The 18,721-nt window shown below is 45.7% G+C and overlaps 1 protein-coding gene across 1 annotated transcript in view; it reads right to left on the minus strand.

The window, feature by feature from the left end:
- Positions 1–18,721, minus strand: part of DCHS2 (dachsous cadherin-related 2) — a 499,472-nt gene that overhangs the window by 232,152 nt on the left and 248,599 nt on the right. The window contains exon 7 of the mRNA XM_078677916.1: positions 16,944–17,098. Coding sequence (XP_078534042.1) covers positions 16,944–17,098 — 155 coding nt within the window. The remainder of the gene's footprint in view (positions 1–16,943; positions 17,099–18,721) is intronic.

An 18,721-nucleotide genomic window follows, 5' to 3' on the forward strand; every position in this document is an offset into this window, starting at 1 on the left:
TCTCTAATTTATTTACAGGGAAACTCTGCAGAAGGAAGTAGCCTTCAGTTCCTTTGAACTTTTGTTTTGGCACCCAGTGTATGACCCACTCACCTTGATCAGAAAAGGGTGGGAAGAAACGTCCGAGTCACCAGAGAAGGATGTTATGAACTATGTGATTGCCCTCAAGAAGATGATGATGAAATGCATGGTTCAAGTGGAGACAAACCTTCAGGCAAGCCAACTGATTATAAAGGAGTAATATGACTACAAAGCAATGCTGACCGGGTGCCAGGAGTGTCAGGAAGTGTTGTGCTCAAGTCTACATTTGTCCTACAGCTTTGGAGAATAAGTGGTATGGGCCATGCAGAGTAGTGCATAAGGTTTCTGATGTGAACAGCTTGGTGGACACAGGTGCCACAAGGAAGCCAGTAGAGTGTTCCATTTGCATAGACAGAAGCCTCTAGGGTTGATTACACTTATCAGGTGTCTGACCGAGTCCAGGAACACATTAAGGCTAAAGTGGCCAAGATATTGAACTTGGTAGTGAGCAATTCCCTTGGGCTAGACCAGTGGCATTGGTGTCCAAGCGAAGTTTGTGCTTTTGTGTTGAATACAGGGCCATCTATGAAATCACTAAGACAGATGTGCATCTGATCCCCAGAGCAAATGTAGGGCTCACCTAATCTCATAATTATCAGGCCTTCACCTGCGACCACTGATCTGTCTGCTAGCACCTGAAGATTATGACCAGCGACTGCACTGAATCAGCATCTGGAGGGTGCCCCAGCAGCCAGCACAGATATCTCGGATAAAGTTGCAGGTGGTGTACCACCTTCTAGATGCAGAAGTGTGAGCTCACTGACTAGGAAACTGTACGGCTGCCTGAAAGGACTTATCCATGTTAAAAAGTAAACTGTGGGAGAGCGAGTGAAATGATGTTAGAAGGGGGATCTGAACCCGTGCCATAATCACTCTAATACCCTACTCCGATGGGGGGGGGGGACCTAGATCTGACAAGAGGTCAGAGGAAAAGCAGATAGTGCTGCAGCACTGCTTACTTGTGCCCAATACACTAAATTGTGTTGTGACTATACATGTGCAGTATTCCATTCTAGTGTGCACTGAAGTACTTTCTTTAAAGTCAAGCACTGGGATTGATGTTAATTCATTACCCTGATGTTTGCTTGAAGAACTCTGAGCTAAGCACCCCCACTGTCTTTCTGAGAAGCCTGTGACTGATCACCATTGATACTACTGATAGTCAAGTGCTGGATGAGTTGTACTTGGCCTGGTTTCCACAGCCAAATTAGGACAGACCATGGGACATCAGAGGAAAACAATGGCAACCCCATGGTTGAGATGTAGCAAAATTATACTCTGATTATGTACCACGCTGTTTAGTATATATATCTGGCCACATATAAAGGCAAAAGGGCCTATTTGGAGGCTAGTGGCAGGAGTTTTCATGGATGTGATCCATACGGAAGATATAAAACAGGTTCTGATTGAGTATTTTGACAGGAACTGTGTGAAATAGCCACTACCTGATACCAGGAGAGGAATGCATTGAAGTCAGTTGTGAGAGGTGCCTACACTGGGAAATGGTTGCCACTTAACACCTGCAATAAATTTAGACAAGATAGAAAAAGAAATAGCATCCCTATAACAGTCAGCAGTACCCCGACCAAACCTAGAGGACCAATTGCAAAAATAAACCAGTAGAACATGCCAAGCAACATGACCGACTGGATGAATTATTAGATACATCCTACTGGCAAAAAGTGTACTGGAAATGTGACAGTTTGGGAAGTTTTTTTTCATAGCTATTAAAATGAAAGAAAAAAGACAATCTGTTCTGAGATTTAGAGACCCCTGGCATAAATGGGCTGTTGGCTGATTTCTCCTCAGATTATGGCTAGGACATGATGGACAAATTCCTTGAGGTGCGTAATGAAGCACCAGACAGGGTCGGCCTGCCAGAGACTATGGCAGAATCCCGGCTTCACCCCCATCGTGTGTGGCAGCCTGGGCTAAAACAGCTTCCCGGGCACACCCACAGCCGCACTCGAGTACTTCACAGGTCTTTAAAAGATCATTCACTTGTTAATGAGGCTTCGTTGTGTTTTCACCCATTCTTAGAGCCCCTGCATATCCACTCTGACTATCGCTGGAAGAATTAGCCCCTCCGAAATTGTTATCAGCCCCCCAAATATTTGTTTCTAGGTGTGCCTCTGGCAGAAGCACATATACATATGGTACCAAAACCAGAGGAAAACCCATTAGACTTCAGAGCGTACATACCTCTGTCAATGGTACCTCTGTATATAGCAGTTTTAATTGGGACAGTAGCAAGGAGAATACTGAAGATGATCTCCTCTCTAATCAATCAAGCCCAGTCAGGGTATATCTCTAAGCAGGGCCTCCAACATATTTTGCATAGACTAGCAGATGTACAATACATGCTAGAGGATAAGGATGGAGAGTTTGCGGCAGCAACCTCAGCCTTAGACATCGAAAAGGCATTGACATGAGGTGTTTTTTTTATTTTCAGGCTTTAGAAAAATACTACTTTGGACTTTGGATAATACAATGTACTAGCCTTCTAGATAATAGCATGTTTTAAACACGGGTAATAATATATCAAGTAGATGGACACGATAACAGAGTACTCAATAGTGTTGCCGCGACTCCCGATAGGGTTTGCTTTAGCAGTAGAACCCCTGGCTCAAAGATACAGAATGCAATTAAAAGAATTGGGTATTATAATAGGAAACACTACTCGTATAAAATTAATATTTCAATATGCGGGTATTTATAGTGTTTCCATTGCTAGAGGAATTTAAATATATATCTAGGTTGCTTACAGACAAGTAAAAAAATGTTCGCTTGGGCTCGTTGATGGGCATATAATGAAGATACTTTTTACCACACCTAGGAATACATTGAAGTGCTACTCAACCATATGTTAATGCTTGTGCTAATGTTAATTAAGATTTGTAGAGCACAGTGCTGCCCCAGCAATGAGGCTTCCCAGCGCTGAAACCCAATAGATTGTCAGAGAGAAACAAGAAAGACAGGGGCTACCGGATGTAACGAAGTTAGCAGTCCAGTAGCTGGGGTGGGCGGAGTTAGGTGGGCAGAGGGGAAGAGGAGGGGACAGGACAGGAAAGGGCAGTCAGAGTAGGGACAGGGACCAGAGCAGTTGTATGAGAATAAAGCTCCAGTAAATATACTATAGAGCGTCTGTGGTTATTGTAGCTGGATGCTACAGCTGGCGACGAGGGTGGGATGCGCTTGAACCCAACCCACAGAACCCCACAAGAAAGCCCTGTCCCCAGGCAGCCTCGAAGAGAAGGAGACGCTGACCAAAAGGACGAAATTACGACCTGCCACGTGAGGCCGGTAGCAGGTGACCCTGTCCCCCCCCCAGCGGACGAGAGGGACCCCAGAGGGAGCCGAGGCACCAAGCGTCTTAACGCTCGAGGTAGAGGAGACCTTTCCGCGCTAAAACGCGACTTGCGCAGGAAGCGCGCAGTGACCAGCCAGTGCTGCAGGAGCAGAAGCCAGGAGCCTACCCTGACTCTGCCAGACCCCACGGGAGAAGAGAAAGTGTCCCAGCGTGGAGGACGGCGCCCCACGGAGACCGCCTGTCAAGCGGTGCTGAACGAGCGCTGTTCGCGCCAAAAAACAGAAGAAAAGCTCACCCCCGATGCGTGAGACATCGCCTGCTTGCCACGCAGTGAACCGGGAGCTCGCTTGAGTCGCGTCTGACTGCTCCGGTGTCCGAGGAGCGTCTGGAGAGGTGCGGAGGGTGAGCTGCCCGAAGAAACCGGCTGCCGGTGAGTGCCAAGTGGAGAATGGAAGCTTGAATGAAATCCTGTGGAACACGAGACTCCCATAGCGGCGGCCATCTTTAAGTCAGGCGACTTCCGGGACATCCTCCCTGGATAAAATAGAAGCGGCCATTTTGAAGTCAGGCATCAAAAAAAAAATATATAAATAAAATAAAAGTGGGAAAACAAGCATCGGCCATCGATAAAGAAAGAGAAAGAGAAAACAAGCATTGACAGCCGCAAGAGACAAACAAGCATTGCTAGCCACAAGTAATCAAACCTTGGAAACGCACGCCTGACGCAAGAAGCGGACGCAGGCGCCAAACCTCATTGCCAAGATGTCTAACCCTCCCGCACAGAAGGACGTCAAGGGAGGCACCCACCTGCGAGCCCCGGAGCCACTGTCAGTCACAACGGGAAGCAGTATGGGACTAAAATGGCAAGAATGGCTAGAGGACTTCGAGGACTATATTGAAGGGTCCAAAATTGAACCAGACAAGGACAAGATCATAGCCCTTCGCAATCTAGGGGGGCGTGAAATAAGCAAGATTGTACGAGAGATTCCAGCCACAGATGGTGACACCTATGATAAAGTAAGAACTTTTCTAGACAATCGTTTTCTGCATAAGAGAAACGTCGACTATGAGAGACACAAGTTCCACCAGCAGCGCCAAGGAAAGGAAGAACCACTGAGCTCTTTCATACATCGGCTGCGGAGGCAGTCCCAACATTGTGACTTTACCAACTTCTCACCGGATGCGGCCATCAAATCTCAAATAATCACGGGGTGTCACTCGGAGTCGCTGAGACGGCGACTGCTGAGAAAACCACAAGAACTGGCAGAGATCGAAGAAAACTCCCGATTGTACGACCAAGCCGAAGAAAATGCGGCGGAAATCGAAACAGGACCCAGTACCAGCCGTGCACACGCCAGCCGCATCACTGAGAGACGGCAGGGACGACAGGACCGGCGCGACAGTGGACGACGTCACCCGCGAGACCGATCGCGGCGCTCCAAGTACTCGCCCCGGCGTCGCCCGGACTACAGGAGGAAAGTACCCGAGAGGAGAGATCGCCGACCGGAACGCACGAGACGATGTTTCAGGTGTGGATACGACTACCCTCACATTGACTCCTGCCCTGCCATGGGCCAACGGTGCAGAAAATGTGGACGGTCCAACCACTTTGAAGCCATGTGTGGGGATTACCACAGAGAAAAACGCAACGATGGTGACAGACGGAATGAGTCGCAGCGGCCCTCACGAGCAGAGGCCAAGCGTCATCACATCAGAGCAGTTCAAGAAGAGCCTCCTAGATCTCCCACGTCCTCACACTCCAGTCACGACTCCCAGCGCTCCCGATGGGACCGTCGTTCCCCCTCAAGAGACTCAAGATCGTCCTCTTCCAGGCACTCATCCTACACCACCGAATATGTCAATTTTGCTGATCATGACCAGTTCAAACGTTATCCACGTCTCAACATCAAAGTGGGCAACCATGCCGCCAAGTTCATGATGGACAGCGGAGCATCACTCAACTACATATCTGTTGCCGAACACGACCGCATGGACCGCAAACCACGTTTGCATTTCGCGCCTGTCCGCGTCTACACCTGGATGGCGAAGAAACCCCTCCAGTGCTTGGGCAAATTTGACACCACCCTCACGCATGGCGAGCTCTCCATTCCTGCGGTTATCCATGTGATTAAAGGACCGGAGGCTGACTGTCTTCTGAGCCTCCCCACGGCGGAACGTCTTCAGTTGGTGCACATCCTTTTCAACGTCCATGACATCTCGGACTGCGCCGGAAAGTTCCCTTCCCTCTTCCGAGGTTTGGGGAAACTAAAGGGCCGCCAAATCCACCTGCACATCAACGAGAAAGTCAAACCAGTGGCTCAACACCCGCGAAGAGTGCCATTTCACTTGCAATCCGCGGTTGAATGTGAACTGCAGGAACTCCTGGACGCCGACATCATTGAGCGCACTGCGGGACCCACTCCATGGGTGTCCCCGGTGGTCATCGTCCCCAAGAAAGGATCCCAGAACAAAGTCCGCCTCTGTGTGGACATGCGTCTGCCGAACACAGCCATCGAGAGGGAGAGACACCCAGGCCCACTCCTAAGCGACATGATCACGGCCCTCAACGGGGCAACTGTGTTCTCCAAACTGGACCTGAACAAGGGCTACCACCAGCTCGAGCTAGACGACAGCTCTCGCCCCATCACGACGTTTGCCACCCATCTCGGCCTTTTCCGCTACAAACGTCTCAGCTTTGGCGTCTCATCGGCCGCCGAGATCTTCCAAGAGGCCATACGTCTCGTCATCCACCACATCCCTAACGCTCTTAATTACAGCGATGACATCTTGGTCTACGGTTCAGACACGCAGGAGCATGACACCGCCCTTGATCGTGTCTGCCTCGCTCTGATGGAAGCTGGGTTAACCCTCAACAAGGACAAATGCGAATTTCATCAGTCGACCCTGAAATTTTTCGGACACATCTTCTCTGCGAGTGGCATGAAACCGGACCCGGATAAAATCGCCACGCTCAATAACACCAAGAGTCCGACGGACGTCAACGACCTGCGTTCCTTTCTTGGGATGGCCAGCTACTGCGCCTGCTACATTCGTGACTACGCCACCGTGAGTCACCCTCTGAGGCTCCTCACGAAAGCCGGCGCTCAATTTGTGTGGACCCCGGAGTGTGAGCGCGCCTTCAAGGACATCAAACACGCTGTGGAATCAGCCAAGTGCCTCTCCTATTTCAATCCCATGAGGAAAACGGAAATCACCGTGGACGCAAGCCCCGTGGGCTTAGGGGCCATCCTGGCACAGTACGACCATGAGTCGGATCAGCGGAGGATCATCGCCTATGCCAGTCGTAGCCTAACAGACCCGGAGAAAAGATACTCCCAACCAGAGAAGGAGAGCCTGGCCGTCGTGTGGGCGTGCAAACACTTCCACATCTTTATTTACGGGAAACACTTCACACTCATAACCGACCATCAGGCACTTGTCACGATCTACGGAAATCCCAAGTGCAAGATGCCTCCCAGGATCGAAAGATGGGGCTTGCGGCTGCAAGAATACACGTTCTCGATCATTCACAAACCGGGGAAGGATGAGAATCCTGCTGACTATATGTCTCGCCACCCCCGAGACTCATCAGAGACTGCGCCCTCCATTGCGGAGGAATACATCCACTTCGTGACTACTCATGCTCGTCCACCAGCCATCCCCATGCACGCCATTCGGGAAGCGACCAACCAAGACAGCATCCTACAAGCAGTAATAAAGCGCACCCGAATGAACAGATGGAGATACCACCCGCAGGAGGAAGAGGAAAGCCCTGCCGCCAAGAAAGAACTCCAAGCTTTCCGGCATGTCTCCGATGAACTCTCTGTAACTGGTGACGACCTCCTCCTCAGAGATCACAGACTAGTCATACCAGCGACACTGAGACAAGGAGTAATTGACTTGGCCCACGAAGGCCATCGAGGGGTCGTCTCCACCAAAAGAGCACTGAGAGAACGTGTCTGGTTCCCAGCCCTCGACCAGATGGTCGAAGACACATTGAAAGACTGTCACCCGTGTCAACTGACCAGCCACAGCAATCCACCTGCACCCCTACAGATGACCCCATTGCCTGATGGGGTATGGCAAGAAGTCGCCATGGACTTTTATGGCCCCCTGCAATCCGGGAAGTATGTGGTCGTCATCCTGGATGAATACTCCAGATTCCCAGTGGGCCAGTTCATATCATCCACCAGTGCCGCCTGCACCCTCAAGGTACTTGAAGAAGTCTTCGCGACTTGGGGCGTCCCCAGGGTCATCAAGACGGACAACGGGCCCCCATTCAACGGTCATGAGTTCAGCGACTTCGCGAAACACATGGACTTTCAACATCGCAAAGTCACGCCACTCTGGCCTCAGGCCAACGGCACTGTGGAAAGATTCATGTCCACCATCAAGAGAACATTCCAACAAGCCTCGGCTGAAAGGAAAGATCTTCAGTCAGCCTTGAACGAGGTCCTTAGTGCCAACCGGACCACCCCCCACTCTACAACGGGCCAATGCCCTGCGACTCTCATGCTGGGGAGGACAATGAGAAACCGGATCCCCACATGGGACGGAGCCTTGAGAAAACCTCTGTCGGATCAACAACACAGAGACATGGCCATAACGGATCGACACCGCAAGGACAAGATGAAGGAGTATGCGGACCGCAAGCGAAGGGCCCGGTCCCCCTCCCTGCAAGAAGGCGACAGAGTTGTTGTCAAGCAGGAACAACGCCAAAAGACTGATTGTCGTTTCAAAGATGAGCCACTAACAATTACCCAACAAAAGGGCACCATGGTGACCGCAGAATCAGAGACACGAAGAGTTACCCGCAACGCTTCTCATTTCAAGAAGTGCTCTCCTGAAATCCATGAAAGTGTACCTGTGGTCCCCACACTTGAACGCAGGGACAACCCTGAGACTGTCGCACCCGACACCGGATCTTCACCTACAGAAGAACCCTCACCTGAAGCTGTCGTGTCCACACCAGCGAGACCTCGCCGTCATGTGCGGCCTCCCAAGAGACTGATTGCAGAGATGGACTAATCTCTATTTCTTTCATTTGTTGCTTTATTAAGAAAGGGGGAGATGTAACGAAGTTAGCAGTCCAGTAGCTGGGGTGGGCGGAGTTAGGTGGGCAGAGGGGAAGAGGAGGGGACAGGACAGGAAAGGGCAGTCAGAGTAGGGACAGGGACCAGAGCAGTTGTATGAGAATAAAGCTCCAGTAAATATACTATAGAGCGTCTGTGGTTATTGTAGCTGGATGCTACACCGAGAGGCCCAGACAGCAAACAGCCACGTTTTCAGTGTTTTCCGAAGCAAAAGTGACCGGAGTATTCCTGAAAACAAGAGGCATACTGTTCCAAAGGACAGGAGCCAGAATCTGGAGAAAGCGACCTCTCAGTTTCTTTCTCTTAAATCGAAGGACCACTGCCAGGTTTAGTTCTGCAGAGTGAAGAGCTCTGGTAGGGAACTAGGGTAGCATACGTTCTGAGAAAATGGGGCCCCTGAGGAATGCATAATCTTGTGGGCAGTACTACGAACTTTAAAATGAATTAGCTTTTTAGTGGGCAGCAAGTAAAGCTTCTGAAGGAGCCCAGGGGAAAAATAAAACGTAGGAAGAAAGAACACTAGTCTTGCCACAGGGTGTTGGACCGATTGCAACCTCTTTACAATTGATTTCTCGCAATCGAGATATAACATTTTACAATAATCAGGGCGTGACAGGATGAGAAATTGCAAATTCACCTGTCGAATGTGGGGTTGGAAAAAGCCAATGATGGGTTTGAGGGTTCTCAGGAGACCGAAGCAATAGCCGGCTAGAGTTCTTACTTGAGTCTTAAAGGAGAGGGAATAATCAAGCCAAATACCTAGGTTTTTTATGGATGACTTGGGTGATGCAGGAGACCCGAAAGCCTCCAACCACCAATGATCATCCCAGATCTGGGTGTGCTTGCCGAACAACAAGGGCTCAGTTGTATTAGATTTAAGTTTAAGACAGTTCTCACCCATCCAGGTGGCCACCGCCAGCATACATTCCTGAAATTTTACAATGTCATGAGAAGCATCAGTGGAGAAGGAGACAATAAGTTCAGTATCATATGCCTATGAAACTATGGAGATCCCTAAGGACTTCACAGTCTCTGCCAAGGGCCTGACAAAAATGTTAAAAAGAGTAGAGCGTAATGAGAAGCCTTGCAGGATCCCATGCTCCAATGCTTTGGGTGAGGATAAAAAAAGAGGAGAGATAACCTGAAAGGAGCAGTTGCTAAGGAAAAGAGACAAACCAGGATAGAACCTTACCACCAATACCCATATCAGAGAGGCACTGGAGGAGCACCTAATGCGATCCGGTGTCAAAGGTGGCACTTAGGTCCAAAAGGATATGGGCCAAAGAGCCGCCTTCATCTTCGGCGGAACTCTCACAGTCACCTGAAACCATTTTGGCATACATCAAAAATGTGATTGTCTTCTAAAAAGTTAGTTGTTTATTGACATGTTTTTCGACAGCTTTACCTGGGAAAGGGAGCAGAAAAATGGGGCAGTAGTTTTCTGGTTTAGTAGGATCAAGAGATACTTTCTTCAGCAGAGGTGTTACCTTCACCTGCTTCCACGCCTGTGGAACAGTGGCCGAGGACAAAAAGAGATTAGAAATCTCAAGAAAGGTGGGAAGGAGGACCTTGGGAAATATAATAACAAAGTCTGGTTTGAGGGGGTCATTCAGTGAGACTGATTTCACTAGAGAGTGGAGAAAAGGGTCAAATCAAGGAAGGGTAATTATTTTAATTCTGGCCCAGACTTTAACCTAGCTGACCGATAAGAGGGAGCCTTAGGAAGAAAATGGGTATAAACGGTGTTGATCTTTTCAACTAAAAAGTCTGCTATATTGATACAGTAGTTTAGTAGAGACTCTGCTGGCCCTGTAGAGACTGGTTTTGTACAGCTATTTACCATGGAGAAAATAGATTTTGCAGGATTTGTACTATTTAAGATTTTATTGAAAAGGCATTCCGCTTGTGTTATCCTTATTGATTTATGGTATGCTTTTCTAGCGATCATATAAGTTGTTTTTGCCAATTTGTCATAAGACTTTCTCCAGGCTCACTCGAGCACTCTACATTGTTGTTTGTCTGCAACAAACTCCCCATTAGACCAGTGGGTGGAAGGCTAACTTCTGTCCAGAACTTGACAAGGAGGTAAAAACCTGTGACGGACTGAGGAGAGCCAGGCCTTTACCTTGGATTCAGTTTGATGCACGTTTGCATCAAACAAAGGGGTATTGGCAAATAAATAGGTGCTGAATTCTACCAGATTTAAATTAGCCAGGGGCTTTTCATAGTGGTTTTGATGGTAACGGTATTAATATTGTTAAACTATGATAAGGACATGGAATCAGACAGTAGTCTGAGCAGATCATAAGCCAGAGAGGCACAACCTCTAAGTTAGGAAGGTTATAAGAAACTGGGCCTAAAAGATGGCCAGCTGTATGTGTAGGACCTCTTACTAAATGAACGAGCTGAAGCAATGCTAAGTAATCAAGCATTTCACAGGCCCCAATGCCATTGGGCTGGCCGTATTGAAGGTTAAGATCTCCTAAAATACTAACGTTTGATCATGTAAGGGCTAAAGTGGTCACTTGATTGACCCAGGCTGTACTGAAGGCTTTGATGGGGCTAGGACTAAATTAGAAGACCAAATAAAGTACAGTTTTTTTCACTGATATCTTGAAAAGGGAACTTTCAGAATCTTGACTAGGGCAGGGGTCCACGTTGCAATCTGTGCTGATGATAGCTATGCTGCCCCCTCTGACACTAATTCTATCACATCTTTTGATGCTATAACATGGCGAAAGTGCTAGAAGGGGTCGGTGGTGGTTATAGAACTGAGCCAGACTTCAGTGAGAAATATAACTTCAGGTGAGTTCTCTTGAAAGAGACTGAATATCTCAGCTTGGTGGTGAACTAATGAGCAGCAGTTAATGGAGCAATTTTCACCATAGGGCAGTAAGTGGGTAGAGCGAATGGCTGTTGGCACAAAGCCACACTGTTCACGCTTGAGGGTACCTTCGTCTGGACGCCAGGCATGCAGACAATCATTATGGAAAACCTGCCTCAGCTTGAGTAGTGAAGATGAGGGGTAAGAGAAGAAGTCTCTCTTCAGAGGAGAAGCGTTCCTGGTCCCTGGCGCCGTCCAGGCATAGACGACCACAGACGGGCTTACAAATATGTAGGAATAATAGTGACACATGAACCTAAATGAAGTCTTAAATAGAACATACACAAGATAATTATGAATAGTCGTGAAAAAGTAGAATTTGCAATGGGGAACTCTGTCCAACAAACTCTAAATGAGACCCTTAGGGGAATGTTTCCAAGCAGCTAACACCACCAGAATGCCACTCATTCCGGCTTTCTGGTGGTGTTAACTCCTTTGCCTAATTTACAAGGTGGTGTTAAGCCACTTAACATGGCTTAATGCTGCTTTTTAAATAATGCTCCTATTCACGCAGCACTTAGCATGAAAGGGGCATGCAGTGGGTGTTGCAGTGGGCGTTCTACTGCAACACCCATTGCTTTTTGATAGTACCCCATATTTACAAGGTATGGGGCAGCTCCAAACATACTGCTGGGGACTACCTGGTCTTAAGCAGGCGACACGAGGAGAAACGTTTTATTTCTCCTTTTATTTTGCTCTTTTGCTGCATTCTGCAGCATGCATAGATAGAGCAAATCGCCTGTAAAGATTGTTAATGTGCAGGAAGGTGTAGAGGGTTGCAGTTTTCATAGATGCTGGTGATCTTGTTGCTGAAGAATAAGAACAGCTGAGTGAGGTAGTCCTGAGAGGGAGTTACAGTGGTGGACCTTGCTGCCAGAGAGGTGAAGACTTTCACTATGGCAAAGCTTTCCTTGGTGCTGCTTTTGATGCAGTTGGTGAGTGTAGAGCACTTGGTGGCTCTGATTTGCTGATGGTACCGTCTTTTTCTCTATCTGCATTCAAGTTGCTTGCAGTGGTTTTTGGAGAGCTTGAGCTCTTCAGTGTACCAGCTTGCTTGAAGTCTGAATCTTTTGGCTTTGTTGACCTTGAGAGGAATAAGGGTATCTGTACAAGTGGTTATTCAGGATTTGAAGTTTGAGATGGATTCAGGGATTTTGTTGATTGTGTAGAGGCCAGTATTATAGGAATTCAGAAGGCCAGGATGCTTCTCAGATCTTGTTCCAGTCCAGTCATGAAGATTTGGTGATGGTGTTTCTGCAGTGGTGTGGGATGGGTATACTGAAGTTGAAGGGGTGGTCAAATGAGATGATTGGTGTGGACTTGTCTACTGTGATGTTGCTGAAACTGGTCATGAGGAGTCTAGTAGATGTCCAACAGTGTGTGTGGGGCCTTCCGCTCACTGGGTGAGTATGAGGTTGGACTCATCCTTGAGGAGGTTGGTCATTTTGGGGCCAGTGAGGCGCTCTAGGTGGTAGTCGAGGTCACCAAGGAGGATGAAGGCACTGGAGTCAAGGATCAAGGGGGTGAAGAAGTATGCATTGGTGCTGCTGAAGTTGGTCCATGATCCGAGAGGGCGGTAGACAAGGGGGCCATTAAGGGTGATAGTGGAGATGATGAGTGTTTGAATGTCACGTTTTCCATGTTGTTAGGGCTGTTCTCTTAGGTGGTGAAGTGTTGGATGGATTCTTTGAAATGATAGCAATCTCTCTGGGTCGGTTTGTTCTGCCCTGTTGTGCCATCTTTTATTTGGGGGGAGTGCCGTGGCTATGATGGGGGATGATGAGGGTGTCAGCTAGGTTTTGGTCAGAAAGAGCAGGACTGGTGAGCGTGTTCAGCAAGGGAGCAAATGTTGAGGATTATGTAGGACAGGAAGGGGTGTGATGTAGTAGGGGGCTAGGAGCAAGTAGTATTGTGTATTGAGTGTGTTGGGTGAATGAGGTGCATGGGGGATTGAGGTGGATGTTTGAAGGTGCATGTATCATAACAGGTGGCGCACAAGAGTGAAACTTCAGGGTTGGGCAGAGAGGCGCAGCAGCAGCATTGGGAGATGTATCTAGGACTCAAGGTGTAGAGTGTCATGGTGGAGTAGGAGGCTCATGGTAGGAGGACTGTAGGTCTTGCCACTTTGAGAGGGTTGGGAGCAGACGGGTGCAGATAGGTTTGCTTTTGGTGCGCCTGCTGAGCGCCTGCACTGCCTCCATTACGTGAAAACTGTTTTCGCTGGAACCCAGTGATGTCACTTCCTATGAAGGTGGATGATGACAAACCTACTGATGTCACTTCCTGTGCAGAAGAATGATGGGAAACTTGCGCAGAATGATTCAGCTCACTCAAGATGCAGGTCGTTGTTGTTGTCTCAGTTCTGATTAAACCATATGCAGGATTTGAAATGGACATTTTGCAGATTAGCATATTAATCACAGAGTGAGGCTCATATCCGATAGCATCTATTACAGGTTGAAACAAATTGAAAATAAATTAGAACTACATAGTAGTCCTTACATATCTATTGTGTTTTTCTTTCTTTTTTTTAATGAAGTTAAACACCATATGGGTTTTTAACCTTAAATGTCAAAGTAAAATAAGAACATCAGCAAATTTGACTCCCAGAATCTTCTTATGGTAACTCATAATGATAATTAAAAAATGTATTTAACTTGGAAATGTATATTGCAAATATGTTTATGTTAAATATTTATGTAAATTCCTTTTATTAAAAATGAATTATTAGAAATATATGGAATACAATTAAACTTTTTTTTATACAGCTAAATTAATGGGTGTGTAACATTTTTGGAAGGGTTGATTTTTGTAAGTGGAATGTATGAGGGTTGAAAGTATGCAAGGATCATGTGTGAAATGACAGGGCTCACCTCACCCATGATTCCTGCAAGGTGCACTCTTCTGAGGTCAGTTGGGCCCATCTGGAATAAGGAACTCATCTTCCTTATGTGACACTGGAACAGGCAAACAGGTAGTCAGCCACACAACCCTTGGAGATCTGGGTGCCATCAAGAGTCAGGAGTTGTTAAGTCATCTTTCTTCCAGCAGGACCCATTTCTTCCTCTGTAGACTTCCCATGTATATGAATGTTCACCAGAGGGAGTGGTGAGTAGGTTTGTGCAAAATCTGCATCATTTTCTTCCAACATAATTACACTAAATTTCAGGAAAATTACTTGATGTTACCTGTTTTAATGCATAATGCAAATCCATCATTCATGCTATATTTTGGCATGAAATTCTAAGTCCTTATGGCAGTTTTTAAGGCAAGGATGCAATTTGCGCCTAAATAATAGTGCAAAAAGCTGCTCGCGTTTTGGTGTTGTCATTGTTCCAGGGCTATATTTTTACTGTGAAGCATAATGGTGCAACTGGCATAATGGCATAATTTCAGGAATTTTGCGTAACAAGTGTAAAGCGAAATTCCCCAAATTAGTCAAATTGTGCCACCGTAATAAAAATTTTGAACTAACGTAGTGGTGAGGTGTAAACCTTATCCAGTGCACTAGCCGGTGATTGGAGAAATTTTCCTAGTGAATCCAGTTTAATTTCTCACCTTATGCCCACACCCTTTTGGAGCACTCACTTTTCACTTTCCTGTAAAAGTTCCTAAAAGCCCTAGATTCACAATGGTTAGCCTTCCTCCATCAGGCGGGGCTTTGACTCTTTCTAAACCACTCCTCTATTTAGATGAGGTCTACTACTGTTGTAATGTTTAAAAGCCGGTTTTCCCTCCTGGGAGTTTAGTGGTGCCCTAGGATTGAACTGGAGCAAACTCTGTCGCCCCCAATGTACAGTTCCAAGTCTAAAATAGATAGTGTGAATGATGTACTTTGTTTTTCTAACTGCTCCTATTTCCCTCCTAGATGGCTGATTATTTTTAAGAGACTAGTTATTGACAACCTCTGCCTACCTGGGCCTGGAGGTCAAGCCATTGCCCTCTGGAGAGCATGTTTGCTAACTTCTGCCAGTATGGATTATTTTTTACTAAGGTTATCAAAAATCTACTTTCTCCATGAAGTTATATTTTTAAAAGTGGACTATAACTTTTAATCACTTTGCTACCATGTTCGCCTTTGAGATTAGGAATTAAGGGCTTTCATTTGACTAGTCTTGTTCTTGAGGACCCTACCTAAAAAGACACTGTGTAAACAGCTTTTGGATATCTAGGGCCTGATTAAAGGTTTGGTGGACAGAGTAGAGCCAATATGAAGGAGGTAATGTCCTCCACCACTCTGATAGATTACCATCTGCCAAATTTAGAGATGACTGCCGGCCTTGTGGTCATCTCTGTGTATTGAAAATACACCATCACAGAGGTTCCTTTCAGTGAACAAAAGGTTTGGTGGATGGCCGCCATCGGTTTTGACACTTCTCCACCATAATTTTATTTGTTTTTCAGAAATAAACACAAAGCATGATTTTGTTTCTGGAAAACCTAAAGTTACGCCCCTCATACCCTGGTAATTTTCTCCCAGTGTGGCTTGGTTATTGGTTTTTACCCTGTCCCTCACTACCAGCTTTTTCCTAGAAGGGATGGACGGGGAAACAAAGACATTACACCATCCATCTTAAATGGGTTGGGTGATTAGTGACAACACTAGTTCTAAGCAACTTTTGTCAGCACAAAGTATTATTTTTCACTAAGGTTATCAAAAATCTACTTTCTCCATGAAGTAAATGGTTAAAATTGGACTATAACTTCGAATCACTTTTCTAGCACTTTCACCTTCAAAATTAGAAATGAGGGGCCCGATTCACAAACGTAATCTGAGACAAAATCCTAACTTTACAACTGTCGGTATTCACAAAGGGCATTTGGAAGTAGTGAAGTTAGGAATCCTAACTTTACTAACTCCTAAATGCCCTTTGTGAATACCGAAAGCCGTAAAGTTAGGATGTTGTCTCTGTTAAAATTAAGTTTTGGTCCTTTTACGTATGATTGTATGTTGTACGCCGAACAGAGGTAGGATCCACAGTGTAACCTTGATCAGATAAAGCAGAGCATGACATTAAGAACCACATTTCTTATTTTTTCACACAATGCTGCACAGCACCCACACATATATAGGCCACAAGATATGGAGAGGTTACAAATCAGTTATATAAACACATCAACTACCCAAAAATAAACCGAGGTTTGTGGACCTTCAATAAAACATATCATGATGCTTTGCTCCAGCTTCTTATACAGTATCCAAAATATTTGGGCTCAACGGCTGGAACAGGTGTACATTTTATAAACAAATTAAATTTACGGAAACGTTTTAAGACCACTGAGGTTGACCTTGTCGGGAAGATAGGTTAAATAATGGTTGCAGCATAAACACCTCCAAAAATGTAAAAGTTACTTTACTGTTTTTGCTGTAGTGCCCATCCTCACAGTAATAAAATTACCTTTTGTAATTCAGTATGAACTAGGTTTGTTTCGTTGTATTTAGTGCAGAAGCATAAAATATGTGGATGATGACGATGAGTTTGGTTTTGTCTTATAACTACTGCATTAAAAAATATGTATATATTCATGGGCAGAACCTCTGCCCTTTTAATTCTAATTAAAGTCACTGTATTACCTGGATGTTAAGCACTGCATGAGCTTGCAGAGAAGGAACTCCTTGGTCGCTTGCTGTGACTACCAATCTGTATTCTCGATGTCCACTGTATGAAAGCACCGCTGCTGTTCTTATCTCCCCACTGTTCACATCAATCTTGAAATGACCCAAAGTGCCTTATATAGAAGACAAAAAAATCATATTAGCATGATAACTAAAGGAACCAATTTGTTAAGTCTGGATTTTCAATATTACAAGCTAAAATAAAAAATAATCACAGTCTCATCTAAAAACAGATTGCCCATTTTGAACTCAAATCTAAATACAGTTGCGAAATTCAAAATGAATGTAAAACCTCCTTACCCATGAACAACTCAGATGTTTCATACAATTCGCAGTTCACACAAAGGCAAGCAACTCCAACCTTCTGTTCGTTGGCTTCACAGTTCAGTTCTCAAATTACAAATTACAAAAGCGTAGCAGGCAGGATAAATTCTGTCTTTATGCGACAATAGCAAATAGCACCTACCCCCTGATATATCACCTTGAATTATTGATATTCAAGACTATCATTATCTTACACTAAGATATTCACATTAGCACTACTACCAGGCTCTTGCCACTCAAGAAGCAAAAAGAAACACTTGGTTCCCTGGACCAGATAAGCCCAGTCTCATTTGGGGGCGCTGTGCCCCTGCCCCGATACATCAATAGGCCCATGTCCCAGCCTTTTCCCACACAACCCAACTCGCAGTTAATCTATTTGATTGTATACTTCTCCCACCATCGTCCAATCGAATACTTCATACTCTAACGGTAATTTAAAGTTACGTAGCCAGCATGGGCACACATCACTTTTGTATTTATGCGGAAAGTTGTTAATTATTATGCAGTTACAGTATATAACCTTAAAAGACACACCATTTCCTGTTATAATTTTAATTGTCATTTCTTAAGCAGTAATTTCATTACAAGTTGGACCATACCACTTAGTTTTATTCTGAATATGTATTTGAAGAATGCAATAAATAAAAGGAATAAACATTTTGTATGCAGAATTCTGAGCCGATACGAAATCACTATTTAATATGTGTACTTCTTCAAATCTGTGCTTTTCAACCCACACCTATTAAGAACTTCTGCTTAATACTCCAGATATAATTTCCAACTTCAGATCAAATGTGGACCAGCCGAGAGGGGGAGCAGCCATAGAAGAATGGAAGTGTGACTTCATCCAGCCGTATGCTTAAAGATTCGTTGTGACAATTGCCTTCAAGTGCTAGCAGAGTGATTCCAAAAACACATTAATCTGAAAATGAGAAGGTGCACCCGGATCGATATTGAAACTCTTACGATGTAAAACTTCAATGCTAGAAAATGCAAAGCTACTGAGTTCAGAAACTAGACGATTGAAACACCTTTTGCTGGAGAGGAACAAAGGGCCATATTATCAAGAAAGGGCGATACATTATCACCGCTTTTATCGGCAGGAAACTGCCCCTAAAGCGTCAATAATGTGCTTGATAATATGCCTTTGTGAATTCCCATAGAAGCCCAGGTTAACACCTTAACGTGGGTTTCAATGGGAATTCACAAGGGCATATTATCAAGCCCATTATCCCCGCTTTAGCAGCAGTTTCCTGGCGATAAAAGCGGCGATAATGTATCGCCCTTTCTTGATAATATGGCCCATAATTTCAACAGAACATAAACATTTTGTAGCACCATGCGAACTACGGCAATCAGGCATGGTTTTGCAAATCAAGTGTTAAGACCAGGCGCCACGCACTGAGCACAGT

This window comes from Lissotriton helveticus, chromosome 2_1 (assembly GCF_964261635.1).
Source record: "Lissotriton helveticus chromosome 2_1, aLisHel1.1, whole genome shotgun sequence".
Taxonomy (NCBI): domain Eukaryota; kingdom Metazoa; phylum Chordata; class Amphibia; order Caudata; family Salamandridae; genus Lissotriton; species Lissotriton helveticus.